We start from the raw sequence: 13,785 nt of genomic DNA, 5'->3' as shown, positions 1-13,785 counted from the left end.
GGCTTTCACTGTCCTGATGAGAATAAAATACATATGCATGTACAAGCTAAGAAATATAAATAGGTAATTTCAGGGACTCTGCATACAAGTTAAATGTTCCTATATTTGCATTTAAAACTGGCATTGCAACATTGAAAGATAAATAGTAAATTTATGCTAATAATTTAAATTTTTGATTTTTCTTCACTTAGAATAACATTAAATAGCAAATACAGAACAAGTTGAGAGAGAGGATAAGCGGAAAATAAAAAACTTAATATTTTAGTACCACTGATGACATTTTTTTTTTTTTTTTATTCTGGGAAGATCAAAGGACCCCATATTTTTATTTTGCACTGGGCCAACAAATTATATAGTCAGCCTTGTCTGTACTGCTTGAATTTTGTATGCATATATCTTTCTTTTGCATTTTAAAAAATAGCTTTCCTTTTTCCTCACCTCTTTTACCCCCTTAGCTTCATGAGCTTTATGTTACCCTTAACTCAGATCATCATAGATGTGTTTTTAAAAATAAAATAACAATAGCATCCAGGAAGCTGGCAGCCCAAAGAAGATAGACAGCTAAATGAAGAAACATTTTAGTACACCAAGGCATGATTTCACACTATTATTCCTGCTCTCCTTTTGCAGGCAAACATTCTCCCTGATTTATAGCACAGGATCTATGAGATAAAGCAAGAAGAATAGGCCAGGGTTTAAAACCTGAGCTCCACTTTATGAATTCAATTCATGACAGCTGCACTGTCAACATCAATGTTTATTCTCCCAAGGGCCCTAGATGCAAAGTCAGCTACACCACAAGCGGTCCTGCCTTGATACACGTCAACTCAGGAAATATAGATGATCTGGAGAAGTATTTACAGGGATAACCTCTCAGAAAATTAATGCAAAAGGATTTTTCATGTTGCATTTACTAACATGGTATGAACATGATATCCTATAGCTATAAGAACTAGTGTCTCTATTAAAACTGGAGGAGGTATTATTTTTTATATTTACCTCCTCTGATATTATTAACGATGCACATTGCTTTGAATTTTCAACAACTATATTAATTCCGGTTCTTTTGGTTTGGTTTTATTTTTGTACCAGGGGTTGAACCCAGGGGTGCTCTACTACTAGCCACATCCCCAGCTCTTTTTTAAGACAGAATCTTGCTCAGTTGTTTAGGGCTCACTAAGTTGCTGAGGCTGGCTTCAAGTTTGCAATCCTCCTGCCTCAGCCTCCTGAGTTGCTGGGATTATGGGCATTCGACACCATGCCTGGCTAATTATTAAAAACTATGAATTAAAATTAATTACTCTGCAATGACTCTTACATGCTTGGTTCAAATTTTCTATTTGAAACATAGTCACATTTTACAATAACGTTCTCAGATTTAAAACACTGGATAATGTTGATATAATGTTTAACTTGTTTAGTAAAATAAACCAACAGGAACAAGCAATCTAAAACCTTACAAGTATGTTAGAGTCGATCTGGGTGAAAATTATGACTCGAAAAGTCTTAATAGTTTTGACTCTTTTAACTTTTTTTTCCTTTCCAAGAGGAAAATCATTTGTTGTCTTGCCCAATAAATCAATATAAGAGAATATTCGGCAAAAAATACTGTACGTAAGAAGCCAATAACAGTGGGCTGCTTCTGGTGAGGGGAACTGATGGGACAGAAGAGGAGGAAAAGCATACTTCCTGTTATATATTCTGTTGGATTTTGAATTTTGTACCAAATACATTTATTAACTAGTCTCAATAAGTTAAATAATTTCTTTAAAATAAAAACACAATGCTTGCATATTCTTCACATTCTTGCACAATGGGCTAATTTCTTAAAGTACCATTGTCTGAGGTTGTCCAGTTAGCTTAACTGGTGTTGTCAAATGTGGACAGTTGTGGGAGGAGGTTTGGGGGGCAGGAGGGAACTGAATACGAATCCACACGTCCATGAAAACATCTTATTGTAGTTCAGTCATTTTGAAACTGAAAACAAAATGCCTAAATGAGCATTAGTGGGGAAGTGGATTCATAAATTAGAAATATTTATTTTATTGGTAGAACCTTTCTATAAAGTTTGTGTTTCGATCCCTGAAGGTTCACATTTTTTCTAACTTATTTTACTACAAAGAGTTTTGAGATGCCAATATGAGAGCCTTAAAGCCTGTTGACAATTATTTTTCTGTTTCTGCTCCCTCGGTGAGAAATCCTCTAATGATGTGTGTAAATGAAGGTCAGTTTTCAGTTCTCTCTCACGTGAAGAGGGAATAGGCTACCTACCTAATCTGGTCTATATCTTTTTAATTCTATAGAAAATGGTTCTTAATCTTCTGGGGGATAACAGACCCCTATCAGATTAAAGGCTGTGGACCGTCTTTGCAGAAAGTTGGGCACACATGTAAAAGATTTCAAAGGTTAAATAGATGGTCCATGAACTGTGCAGGGTCATGAATCCCAAATTAAAAGCACCTGTTGTGAATCCATCCTCTTTTCTGACGCTCCACATAGACCTGTCTGCCAATGGACTAAATGAGTTATCATATTTCTGGAAGATAGAAAGTTAACATTTGATAAAACTGGGTCTATAGGAAATGGATGGAACCCAAGACCATTATGTTAAGCAAAATAAGCCAAACTCAGAAGGTCAAGGGTCATACATTTTCTCTCATATGTGAAGGAGAGGAAAAGGGAAAAAATGAGGTGGGGAAATCTTAGGAATCAATAGAGGAAAGAGACCTGAGGGTGGGAGGAGGGAAGTGCTGGAGAGTGACACTGGCCAAATTATATTGTTATATTTTGTGCATGTACAAATAATGTAACAGCAAATCCCATCATTATGTATAACTATGATGCACCAATAAAAATATATGGAAAGAAGGGGAAAAAAGCTAACATTGAGTCTAAATTCAACATATTTCTTAAACCAAAAGCTCTTTTCACTCCAAAAGTTCCAGTAACTGCATTCTGGATACTTAAATCAATTGTTTAGACTAAGGTGGTAATAACTTACGTGTGTTAAAGAGTTAACACACGAGATAAGAGTTAACACAAGAGATAAGAATGGCTTCTGGCATCTATTTAGTAGTGAATCAGTTCCATCTATTACCCTTAGTTACTTGCTATTCACACACACAGACCCACCATGAATTATAAAATCCACATGACTGTGATGCTTTTTAGTCAAATCTGGCCCTTAGATCGGGTCATGGTCCCTCAGTGAAATGCTCTTCAGAGAACACTCCTCCAAGTTATGGAGGAACAAGTGAAAATAAGTATGTACAGCACTCCATTACCTGAGGACCAGGCCTGAGGGTGAACTCCTGCCTTCCAGCGTCCACAGAGCCCCACTGAAAATGAGAGGACCCAATTGATCAAGACCTGAGGTAAATCTGGGAGAAACCAGATGGATCCTCCAAGTATGTCTACACAAGTCCTTAGTTCCCTATGGGTCAGTTCTGAAATCACTTCAGTCTCTTGCTCAGGCCAGTACTCCTTAGCCGCCAGCTTCCTTGCCTGTTTGGAAGGACCTTCAATCTTCCCTGAACCTTAGCAATTGCAGGTGTTGGCCTTCCTGATCTCCATCTTCCAATCAGATTTCAAGGCCATAACACCTGTCTTCCTTCCTACCTGTCTGCCTTCCTTCCTTCTTTCCTTCCTTCCTTCCTTTCTTCCTTCTTCTCATTGTTTTGGTACCAAGAATTGAACCCAGAGGTGCTTAACCATTGAGTCACATCCTCAATCCTTTTTTATTTTGAGACAGGGTCTCACTAAGTTGCTGAGATTAGCCTCAAACTAGGAACCCTCCTGCCTCAACCTCCCAAGAATTACAGGCCAGCACCACCACGCCCAGTTGGTCATTTTCTTTTTGATCATGTGTACCTCACCTCCTTAGGAGGAAGTTCTGCCTCCTCCCAGTCTTTACTTCATAGGCAGATCTGCTTTTAAAAACAGACACGCAATAGCATGTGAATGGGCTGCCATTACTCCTCCCTGATATTATTCATCTGATCTGCAGATTGCATTCGGGTTGGATCTTGGATTGACTCAACAAAGGGACCAGGAAAACAGAGCAGAAACAATCAGCAGACCTGAAGCAGGGATGTTTCCCAAGAATCTGACCTTCAGTTCTCTGGGCTACCACTGCTGAGCTTCTTACAAGGTTTTGCCGCGAAAGAGCCAGTCGGCACATGGCTGGTCTTGGGAGGGGCTTGAAGAGGAGCTCAGGGGAAAACAGAAGGATGTCCAAACCCAGTTCAGTTCTCACAAACGGCAGGAGGCTCTGAGGCCCCCGACTCCATGAGAGTCAGAAAAGTTTCCATGCTTATCAAAACATTCTACATATTCTGGGAACTTATCCTAGAGAAGTAATTCTCCACGTACAGACCAGGGACATTGGGGGCTTCCAAGATCCTCAGAAGATCCATGAGTCCAAAATAATTCTAAGATAAGATTTGCCTCTCTTACTCTCACTGTCTCTCAAGGGCAGGAGCTACCGATGGAAGACCAACCATTGCACTGACAGCAGAGAGAGAGCGTGCCTGGAAGATGGTGGAATTTGGGGATGATCTCGCATCTTATTTTCACACTACATAGGCAAGCTGAAATTCAAAAAGCCTTGAATAAACCCCACATGCTCGTCTCTCCCATACTGATTGCCATTATCACTTAAATCTGGCAGAAGTCCCAATTGGAAAATACACTAGGAAATTCAACACAGACCAGCAAGGAGCAAATAGATCACTCCATTACAGAGCCGTAGCCAGGGGCAAGGATGCCAGCCAGGTATATGTTGAACCAGCAAGCACGGAGAAACACAAGGCTCTCAGCCCTGGCTGCCCTCTAGACCCACCTGGGCTGCTTTAAGAGGTCACAGATGCCAGGCCCCATCTTCCAGAGATTCAGATTTCATTCATTTAGGTAGGGCATAGGCATGAGGAAAAAGAAAAAAAAAAGGTCCCCGGGTAATTTTAAGTTCAAAAACTATGACTATAAACAATGAAAGAGACCATAAAGTTCTTCTTCCCATCTATAGTTTGATAGAACATGAACTGTTGCCCTACATTTTATTCTTCTCATTCACATAATTTGTGGCTTATTTCATTTGCAAACCAAAAGGGGAGGGAGACACTAAATTTTTCAACACATAAGGCATATAAATAATTGATGAGCATTAACCTTGACCCCTCCAATCAGTGAGGTAAGATTTAAGTAAAGGTATCTGTTTTACAATAAGGTGGCCCAGGAGGCTGGAGAGCTCTGGAGGAAGTCATCCCACAAAGCTGGGTTAAACCAGGAACAGATCAGCATTTCGGGCCAGATCACTCAACCACGTGAATGGCCTGGGGAAGATCTGTCGTGCATTCCTTGGTTTGGGCCAGACAGCTCAGAACACTGAGGTCAGGGAGATCAACCAGGGCCAAGACTGCAGGAACCGAAGAGGCCAGCATTGTGACCGAATTTCCTGCTATTTCTCTTTTGGTGTCAGACACCACCCCAGCACTCTAACCTCTCACAGAAGCCTGGAATTGCTGCACGAGAGGAATTTGGACCCACAAGAGCAGGAAAGTCCCACAACCACAGGCTTTCGATACATAAAGAGCTTAAGGATCGCCACCAGTCCACCCCAGGAGTGCCTTCTGGAAGTCCCAGGTTCTTAAAGGCTTCCACTAGAGCTGCCTTTGCCTGGGGGTCCCATTAACCCTCACTGTGGATTTCTCCAGATGATGACCAAAACCAAAACACCAAACAAAGCTGAGCCTGTGAAAATACAGCACATGACACCCTGGTTGGTCAGGCTGCCTGGGGCCCCACAGAGGAGGGGGAGAAGGCAGAGGGCAGACACACACGAGGACGGAGCCCTGCCCCTTCCCTTGGGATGAGGCTGCCGCCAGCACTATCATTTGGTTAACTGACCCCAATCCTTTAGGGATGCTAAGAAACAGCCTTGTTTGCCACAAAAGAATTCAGAAGCAGAGCTCTTTGCAGATGAAACAAGACCCTGGGTGGAAATAAACCTCCCCCTTGGTTCCCCCCATGACCTTCAGACACCATCTTTCCCAGAGTATTTTTCAGATTGTCTCACATTCAGTGCATCTTAGATTTGTGCCTATGCAGGCCTGTCTTCTCCACTACAGTGTAACCACAGGGGAGCAGACAGGGTGGGTTTTGCACCTCCCTGTGGTGGGAACCAAGTATGTTTGTTGCATGTGACAGAAGCTTTTTAGAAGTGAGTGAGGCAAGCAGCCATTGGAAGGGCACAGTGCCCAGCCTGGTGGCAAATGAGGACGCATTTCAGAACCTTTCAGCACAACTGAAAGACCCAAGCATCCACTGCACGCTCCTGAAAGGAATGCTCACGCCGCCTCAGCAAGAGGAAGGACTACTGGTCACAGCACCAACCAGCCTGCTGAGCAGCAGCTGGGCATCCTGGCACCTGCCAGCCAGGCCTTGATCTATTCAGACCCCCTGATCATCTTCTGAGAAATAGTGAGATCATAGCTTGGGGAGCCAGTGGGACTTCGAGTTATCAATAATGTAACAGAATTCTCAGAAACACTAAGGACTTCATATAGTCTGAGAGCTACAGGCAAGATACCCCCTGGGCACCCAGAGGGTAAAATACCATCATTCTCAATCTGTTTCCTTGCCCAAAATTCATTTTTAATATATGCCATTCAAATTGTCACTAGATAGATACAACTATTTAATATTGATGTGACAGACATGATTCTGCCTAGTTATGAACAACTATATTTATCTTCTAGAAACATATTTAAGATCATGAGGCTAAATAAACATTCTTCACTATCAAAGATAAGCCACCACTCACCCAGCCCCAGCACAGACACCACAAACAAAGACGAAATCAAATTATGGCAGTGCCACGGTACATATTTAGGTCTGGTGAAAAATAATTAGGAAAGCCAGAGATGTTAGCCTAATTCCTTAAACCAAATGCAAACCGCAACAGGTACCACGTCCCCACTCTCCCATCCATCACACGACAACAGAAAGACTCGTCTCACCTTGTAGACCATACGTCCCTCTTTTTCTTTCTGTCCAAGTTCTCAGACATCCAGCGAACAGCTATCCTTTATCTGGGCAGCAAACGTGCCTTCATCCCCAGCAGTCCCGTTCGCTTCTGTTACTGAGCCCCTCTGGGTCCACAGAGAGTAACAGCTCTGCAGGTTCTCCAGGAACGCTGAGGCCGTCAAAGGTGATAAGAAAAGACTTCCTTTTTTTTTTTTTTTTTTTTTTTTTTTTTAACTTTTGTTAACTCCTAACAGTTTCACTCCTTTTCTCTCTGGATTTGAATCATTTTGCCACTCCACAGAAAAGCCTGAGGACAGCCCCCGGTGCTGACATAAGGTCCAAGTCATCGGAGCAGGCTTCCGCTGAGTTTAAGAATCAGAGCTGTGAGTAGAGACGGGAGAATCAGCCAACAGGATGTGTGTGGCTGGAGTTCCTGGCATGAAGTCTTGGCTTTCATGTTTATTTTTGGATGTATTTTTCTTAGCCCTTTGATGCAAATTTCTGGCCTGGGAAGTAACCCTACAGTACAAGTTCTAAAGTCGCCAAAAGTTAGCAGAGGCTTCTGACTTGGGAGAATTCAGGCCCCTTGGCTTTCTGGACCTGATGCTCTTCAGATGAGGTGTGGGTCCCAGGGTATAAGAGGTAGGCCAGATGGTGCTGCCTCAGTATCCCTGGCCCTAAACATTCATCTGAAACACATTCCACCTGGCCAGCCTACCACTCAAGCAAAAGAGAAACAAGCTGAAATGGCTCGCATGCTAAATGAAGCCATAAAGCCCACCCAAAGGACTCTGAGATACTTATGTTCTGAGATTTTGTTATAGGTGTCTGGCTTTCATTTTTCTGACAGCCGCAGAGAGAGGGACATCCTACCTATTCAAGCAGGAGCAGACGCCTCTGGAAGGTATATTATTCTAATAAGGTTTTTAAAAGCAGCACAGACTTAACTGCCATCCATTCAGCAATTCTGACTCTCACAGGGGCTTGAAAGATTATTAATGGACAAAGGGCTTTTCCTCCTATCTATTCTAAAAGAAGCAATAAACAGAAATAACTAAAAAGCTTTTCACAACTGCCAACATATCTGGTAGAATCTTCTAGAAAAAAAAAAATCACTGAAAATAAGGAAACAGAGAGATGTAAACATTTCTTCAAAGCATTCATTACTCTTAGAAATATTTGTTTACTATTTGCTTTCTTTCACTATGATAGAAATGTGTGCTTTTTATTTTTACCCTTCAGTTTTATATCTCAGAAAGCATGAAACAGATTTTCAGTCAGTGACAATATTTACAGAAATCACAGACACATTTGGGGAATAAATTCTACTATACCAGTTATTACATCCAAGCACTGGTTCTCTGTGACATGTTTTGCCTTGATTCAAATAAAATCCCAACAGTGTCCTGAGAGATGTCAATAAAAATGACATCTAAGAAACTTTCATTTTGACACAGGTCATTTTACTACAATCTTTAAATTTTCAAAGAATTTATTCATAAACATGTAATATTGTTCTGAACATGTTCAAACATGACTCACTGTATCAGAATTTTTTTTTTTTTTTTTTTTTTTTTTTTTTACCAGAATGATGTTCACACCATTGAAATGGTGTCAGTGATAGAATGAGATGGTTGATACCCTGGTGGTACAACACTAGTTCCCAGGCAGTGACATTTTTATGGATATGACTGCAACTTCCTCTCTCGTCTACTTCCGTGTGTACACTGAACCCTCGTATCATTTCATTTCATGTATGTGGAAGACTCATGTAAAACAAAACATGCTGCAAACCTGAAAGAACCCTTAGACCATATGAGCTATTAAGGAAGAAAAAAAGAAGAAAGAAAACCCTCACTGTTGTTGCTCTAAGCCAGTAGAAACCCTCCTGTCCTATATATGCTGAGAAGAGATTCAGGGAATTGGATAATAAATCAGTTTTATATTTATTCCAAGAGCCACCATCCATCATAAATACCCATAATCTTGGATCAACTATTAATAACTGGCTTAAATTCCCAAGCCTACACTTAACTGCTTTGCCATTTAGCTTCCTTACTGAGGGTAGAAAATGCCACCAGTGTCAAAGAGTTTAAATTATAAATTATAATTGTCTCGAGAACTAAAAATGGTATTCCAACACTTTCAAATTAATTCTCTTCTGGATGTAATTCAGAAACATTACCTCCAGTCTCTCCCCTCCCCTCTCTCCCTGTCTCTTCTTCCCTCCTGAGATGTTATTGAAAAATGAGATGTTTTATACCCTGGTTAATATTTACAAGTTCTAATACCAAAGAGGTGAGAGAAAAGGGAGGCGCCATTGACCAGCTCTGAATAAATTCACCTTAATTCACTCAAGCTAAGAAAGCATGATCTGACTCGAAGCGGGACCAACACAATACCTCTGAATCTGACCATAAATTGAAAACTAAAATACAGAAAAGAAGGAGGAAAGAAAGCTGTTCTCACTAGGAAGGATAGCAGATAAAAGAGAAGGATCAAGCTGCCCCCTCAGTGATATCTTGGGGAATGTTTATGTTATTTGATGTATTTGAAGAGATAATTGAATAAATGCATCTGGTCACATTTTTAAAAATATCTTTCTTTAGTTGTTGATGGACCATTATTTATTGATTTTTATTTATTTATTTATATGCAGTGCTGAGAATCAAACCCAGTGCCTTACACATGCAAGACAAGTGCTTACCACAGAGCCACAACCCCAGCCCCATCTGGTCACATTTATGGCAATAACTTTTTTAAAAAACTGGGTGTTGCCTTTTTGACTTACGACAGAATAGACAATATAAAGCAAGAGGTATTTGGGATGGAACCAAGAAGGATTTCAAACCTCATGTGTGGTTCTCTGAGTTCAAACCTGTGGAAGCCTTGGAAACCTGCCTTGGTCCTGAAAAGAAGGAGAATTCCCCAGCTTTGTGCCACCATTACAACTCAGGTATAAGACACAAACACAGCATCTGCTGAGCCTATTAAAGAATTATTTTTGACTGTGCTACTTGTTAATAATTAGGACCCATAAGTTCTAGCAAGAAGTAACTCAGAATCCTGATGACATAAATATATATATATATATAAAAATATATATATATATATATATATATATATATAGCTAAATATAAGGTACTTGCCATAAAATGGGCTCACCATGACATTACTCAAAAGTAAACAGTCAAATGAGATGAACATGCAAACTGAGGTCACAATCAATTTATGTTGTCTTATTTTTACAATTCAGAACCCTGATCCAGCCCTGATCCACTCTGCTGCTGTCTTCTCTCTCTCTATCTCACAGTCAATGGTGCCTCCACTTGAATCTGGAAGCTACATCGTTCTTCCCTACACAATCCTTTCCTGCTCTGTGGCTGGCAAATCTAACTTAGATTTTGGCTGATGGTATGAGCTTGGGTTTTGATTTTGCTAACAGATGTCACTTACCAATATGATACATGGTTAAATCATAAACTCTACTATTTGACATAATCAAGGAACACGTGGTCTGGCTATCACACATTTTGCTTATAGTTGGTGCTATAGGTGCCATCAATAGATCACCAAATATTCAAAAAACAGAAGTAAGACTCGCATAATGATAACATATTATATTTCAAAATTATATTATTGGCTTTGTTTTATTTTCTGTCTCCTCCAAGTATAGTAGAAGCCTCTGCCCTGAGAACAGAATTCTGTCAATTTTGTTTATTGATACCTGACACATAGGAGGTGCTTGGCATTTATTGTATAAATGAACAGTAAAATAAATACAAATCTTTTTTTTTTTCAGAAGGTACTTTAGGATTGTACATCTTCTTGGGATTATATATGCACAAGCATAGCCATTAAAAAGTTTTTATTAACAGATCACTAGATAATGAACACACTGAGCAGCTAATTCACACTCTGCACTTCATTGCAAGGACAGGCAAATGAAATGAAATATCTGAACTAGTCTCTTCCTATGAGATTCCAGTCCTCCTCCTGTAAAAGAAGTCAGCCTGAAAACTATCCATCCTTTTCAGCACTAAATGGCTTTCTGAATCTTGCCCCTGGCACACTGAAGTCACTGGTAGGGGAAATCAGAAATCACACTCTGTTTACAGTTGAGGGATTGGACCCACAGAGCTGCAAAACACATGGTAAGGTTTTAGAGATCAAGGACAACCCTCAATATCAATGTCCCCATTAAATAATTTTCCTCTAAGGGAAATATATGTATAAAATGGTCTAAGATATACTCAGGTACAACTTCCCCAAGGGATCAAACATCACCACCAAGTGGATATTAGAAGTTAGGAGTCTCCTCAACAACACCCTTGACATTGTCTTTCTTTCTTTCTTTCTTTTTTTTTGGTACCAGGGATTGAACCTACAGGCTTTTAAACACCAAGCCACATCCCCAGCCCTTTTTTGTATTTTATTTAGAGACAGGATCTTCTGAGTTGTTTAGGGCCTCACTAAGTTGCTGAGTCTGGATTTGAACTCATGATCCTCCTCCTGCCTCAGCCTCCCAGGTCGCTGGGATTACAGGCATGCGCCACCATGCCCAGCTACCCTTAACATTTTCTTGCCCAAAATGTTTGACTTGATCTAATTAAGCTTTTAATCCTAACTTCCATTTACAGGAAACCTGGGGTAAAGATATAAAAGAGAAAACTATCAGATGAATCTTGGATTTAGGGGAAACTGACCTGGCCTTGTAAACAATTCAGTGCCAAAGGGTGGAAGGGGATTGAGAAAGGTAGAGAGAAACAGGAGGAGAGAGGCAGAGAGAAAAGAGAGATTTAGATGTAACCATCAAATGCGATGCATGATTTTTTTTACTGAAGACTGGTTTGAAAAAAAATAGCTATAAAAGACATTTTGGGATCAATTGAAAAAATTTGAAATATAGACTGGGTATTAAATGATATTAGGATATTATCATTAGTTTTATAGAGGCTAGCATTACGGGTATGTAGCAGGATACTCTAATTTGGGAGGAATACATGCTGAATACTGAGGATGAAATGCGTGATGTTTACCGTTCACATTAAAGCAGCTCAGCACAAAACAAGATGAAGTGAAGCCAGCTGGAGGGTGACGACCGCTGAGCTAAGTGGGGTGCCCCGGAACCCACTGCACTCTTCTTTTGCAATTTTGTTTGAAAAGACTCTTAATACATTTAGTGTTCATAGGCAGCAACTTCTCAAGAACTTCCTCGCAGCACTGAGGGCTCCTAATTAAAATATATTTTTAAATATTTCCACAAACCACCCTTTATCAGCAATTTGAGCAAGTCATCCCAGACAAAAGAGACTACAGAGTCGCATCGCAGGTAGAAGTCATTTTTGTCCTTAAATCAGTTTTACAAATTCCCTTTTTGAAAAAGACTTTTCAGTTTACCTTTTAAAATGAAAGATTCACAAAATGGCTTATTTGCCTCAAGCCTGCTCCCTTTTAATTGACGGAAAACCTCTCCACACACGTACCTCATGCAAACCGACTTTTGCTTTTCCTTCCTAAAACTAGCTTTTGTCTCTGAACTTTACAGAGCCATGGGAGTTCTTTAATATTTTCTAAGAGAAACATTTCAAACAAGTAACCCTGCAATTTATTCACTAGTGCCAAGAATAAAAGTAACAGGTTTCACCACCAAGGCCTTCCAAGGCTTCGCATGACTTTCAAGGCCAGCATCACTCATTCACCTGCAGCTTGGCTCCCCTAATGCAGCCATCGTTTGTTTGGCTCTGGAGGAAACTATTTGATTACACAAAATTCTTTTTAGATCAAGTTTAAAATCTTAGCCACACTGGGACAAGTGGCAAAGCCTGCCAGCTCAACGGGTTAACTCTTGGACATACTGAGCCCCGGACAAAGACAAGGAGCAGTCACAGGTTAAAATCAGAAGCTAAAAGAACTGAAAAGGAATGAGTGTCAAAGATGCAAAGCTTAGCTGGGCCTTTATAAGTGCTTTATTTGCCAAGACTGCATGTAAGATGATTTATTCCTCATACTTCTTGTAAATGAGCACAGTACCCTAAGATATGCCAGTAAGCATCAGTAAATGCAAAAGCCACCGGGACCCGTTGCATTGCTCCACTGCTGAGCCACCTATGCATCCTGAAGTTGGCAAGTAACCAGACATCTTTATGTACCTCCATTCCCCAGACCTTATTATAGGGCACATCAGTTTTAAAAGCATTTAAATGAAGCAGATGTTAACCCCATTCATTCCACTTTCCCAGGGAACATGTCAATAATGATTTTTAAAATGCAAAAGAAAATGTCAAAGTATTTTGTTCCCTGGTTAAGAATACATCTGTGGAATAGGAGGGAGAAAATACATAAAATGCTCTATGGTCATTCAAGAAATAATTATAAGGTATGTCAAACTACAGAAAATTGAACAAGCACTAAATTAAAAAAAAAAAAAAAAGATGTCTTGTGTCAAAATGGTTTTTTCACTCACTCATTTCAAAAACAAGTTTTGAAAATTAAATTCCATCTACCAGCTCAGAGCAGAACACATTAAGGCCTGACTGTAATGCCATTATCCACGTGGCGGCTCCCTTTCTTGTCTGAAACTATATTAATTGACAAAGAAGCCTTGGGGCTCACCTCCCATAGTGCCTTGAAGTCCTTCTGCTCGATGCGGAGCAGTTCGCTGCTCTCCCTGGTAACAATGGTCGCATGGCGGGGCGTGTTGTCCAGAATGGACTCTCCAAAGGCTGTCCCAATCCCCAGGGTACAGATGGTCACCGCGTC

At 40.3% G+C, this 13,785-nt stretch overlaps 1 protein-coding gene across 2 annotated transcripts in view; it reads right to left on the bottom strand.

The window, feature by feature from the left end:
- Nucleotides 1-13,785, bottom strand: part of RAPGEF4 (Rap guanine nucleotide exchange factor 4) — a 290,423-nt gene that overhangs the window by 216,813 nt on the left and 59,825 nt on the right. For both annotated transcript variants that reach the window (XM_079135070.1, XM_079135069.1), the window contains exon 4: nt 13,639-13,785. In XM_079135070.1, coding sequence (XP_078991196.1) covers nt 13,639-13,785 — 147 coding nt within the window. The remainder of the gene's footprint in view (nt 1-13,638) is intronic.

This window comes from Sciurus vulgaris (assembly GCF_902686455.1).
Source record: "Sciurus vulgaris genome assembly, chromosome: 3".
In the NCBI taxonomy this organism is placed as follows: domain Eukaryota; kingdom Metazoa; phylum Chordata; class Mammalia; order Rodentia; family Sciuridae; genus Sciurus; species Sciurus vulgaris.
The sequence above is the reverse complement of the archived record's forward strand: the minus strand, read 5'-3'. Positions and strand labels throughout refer to the sequence as shown.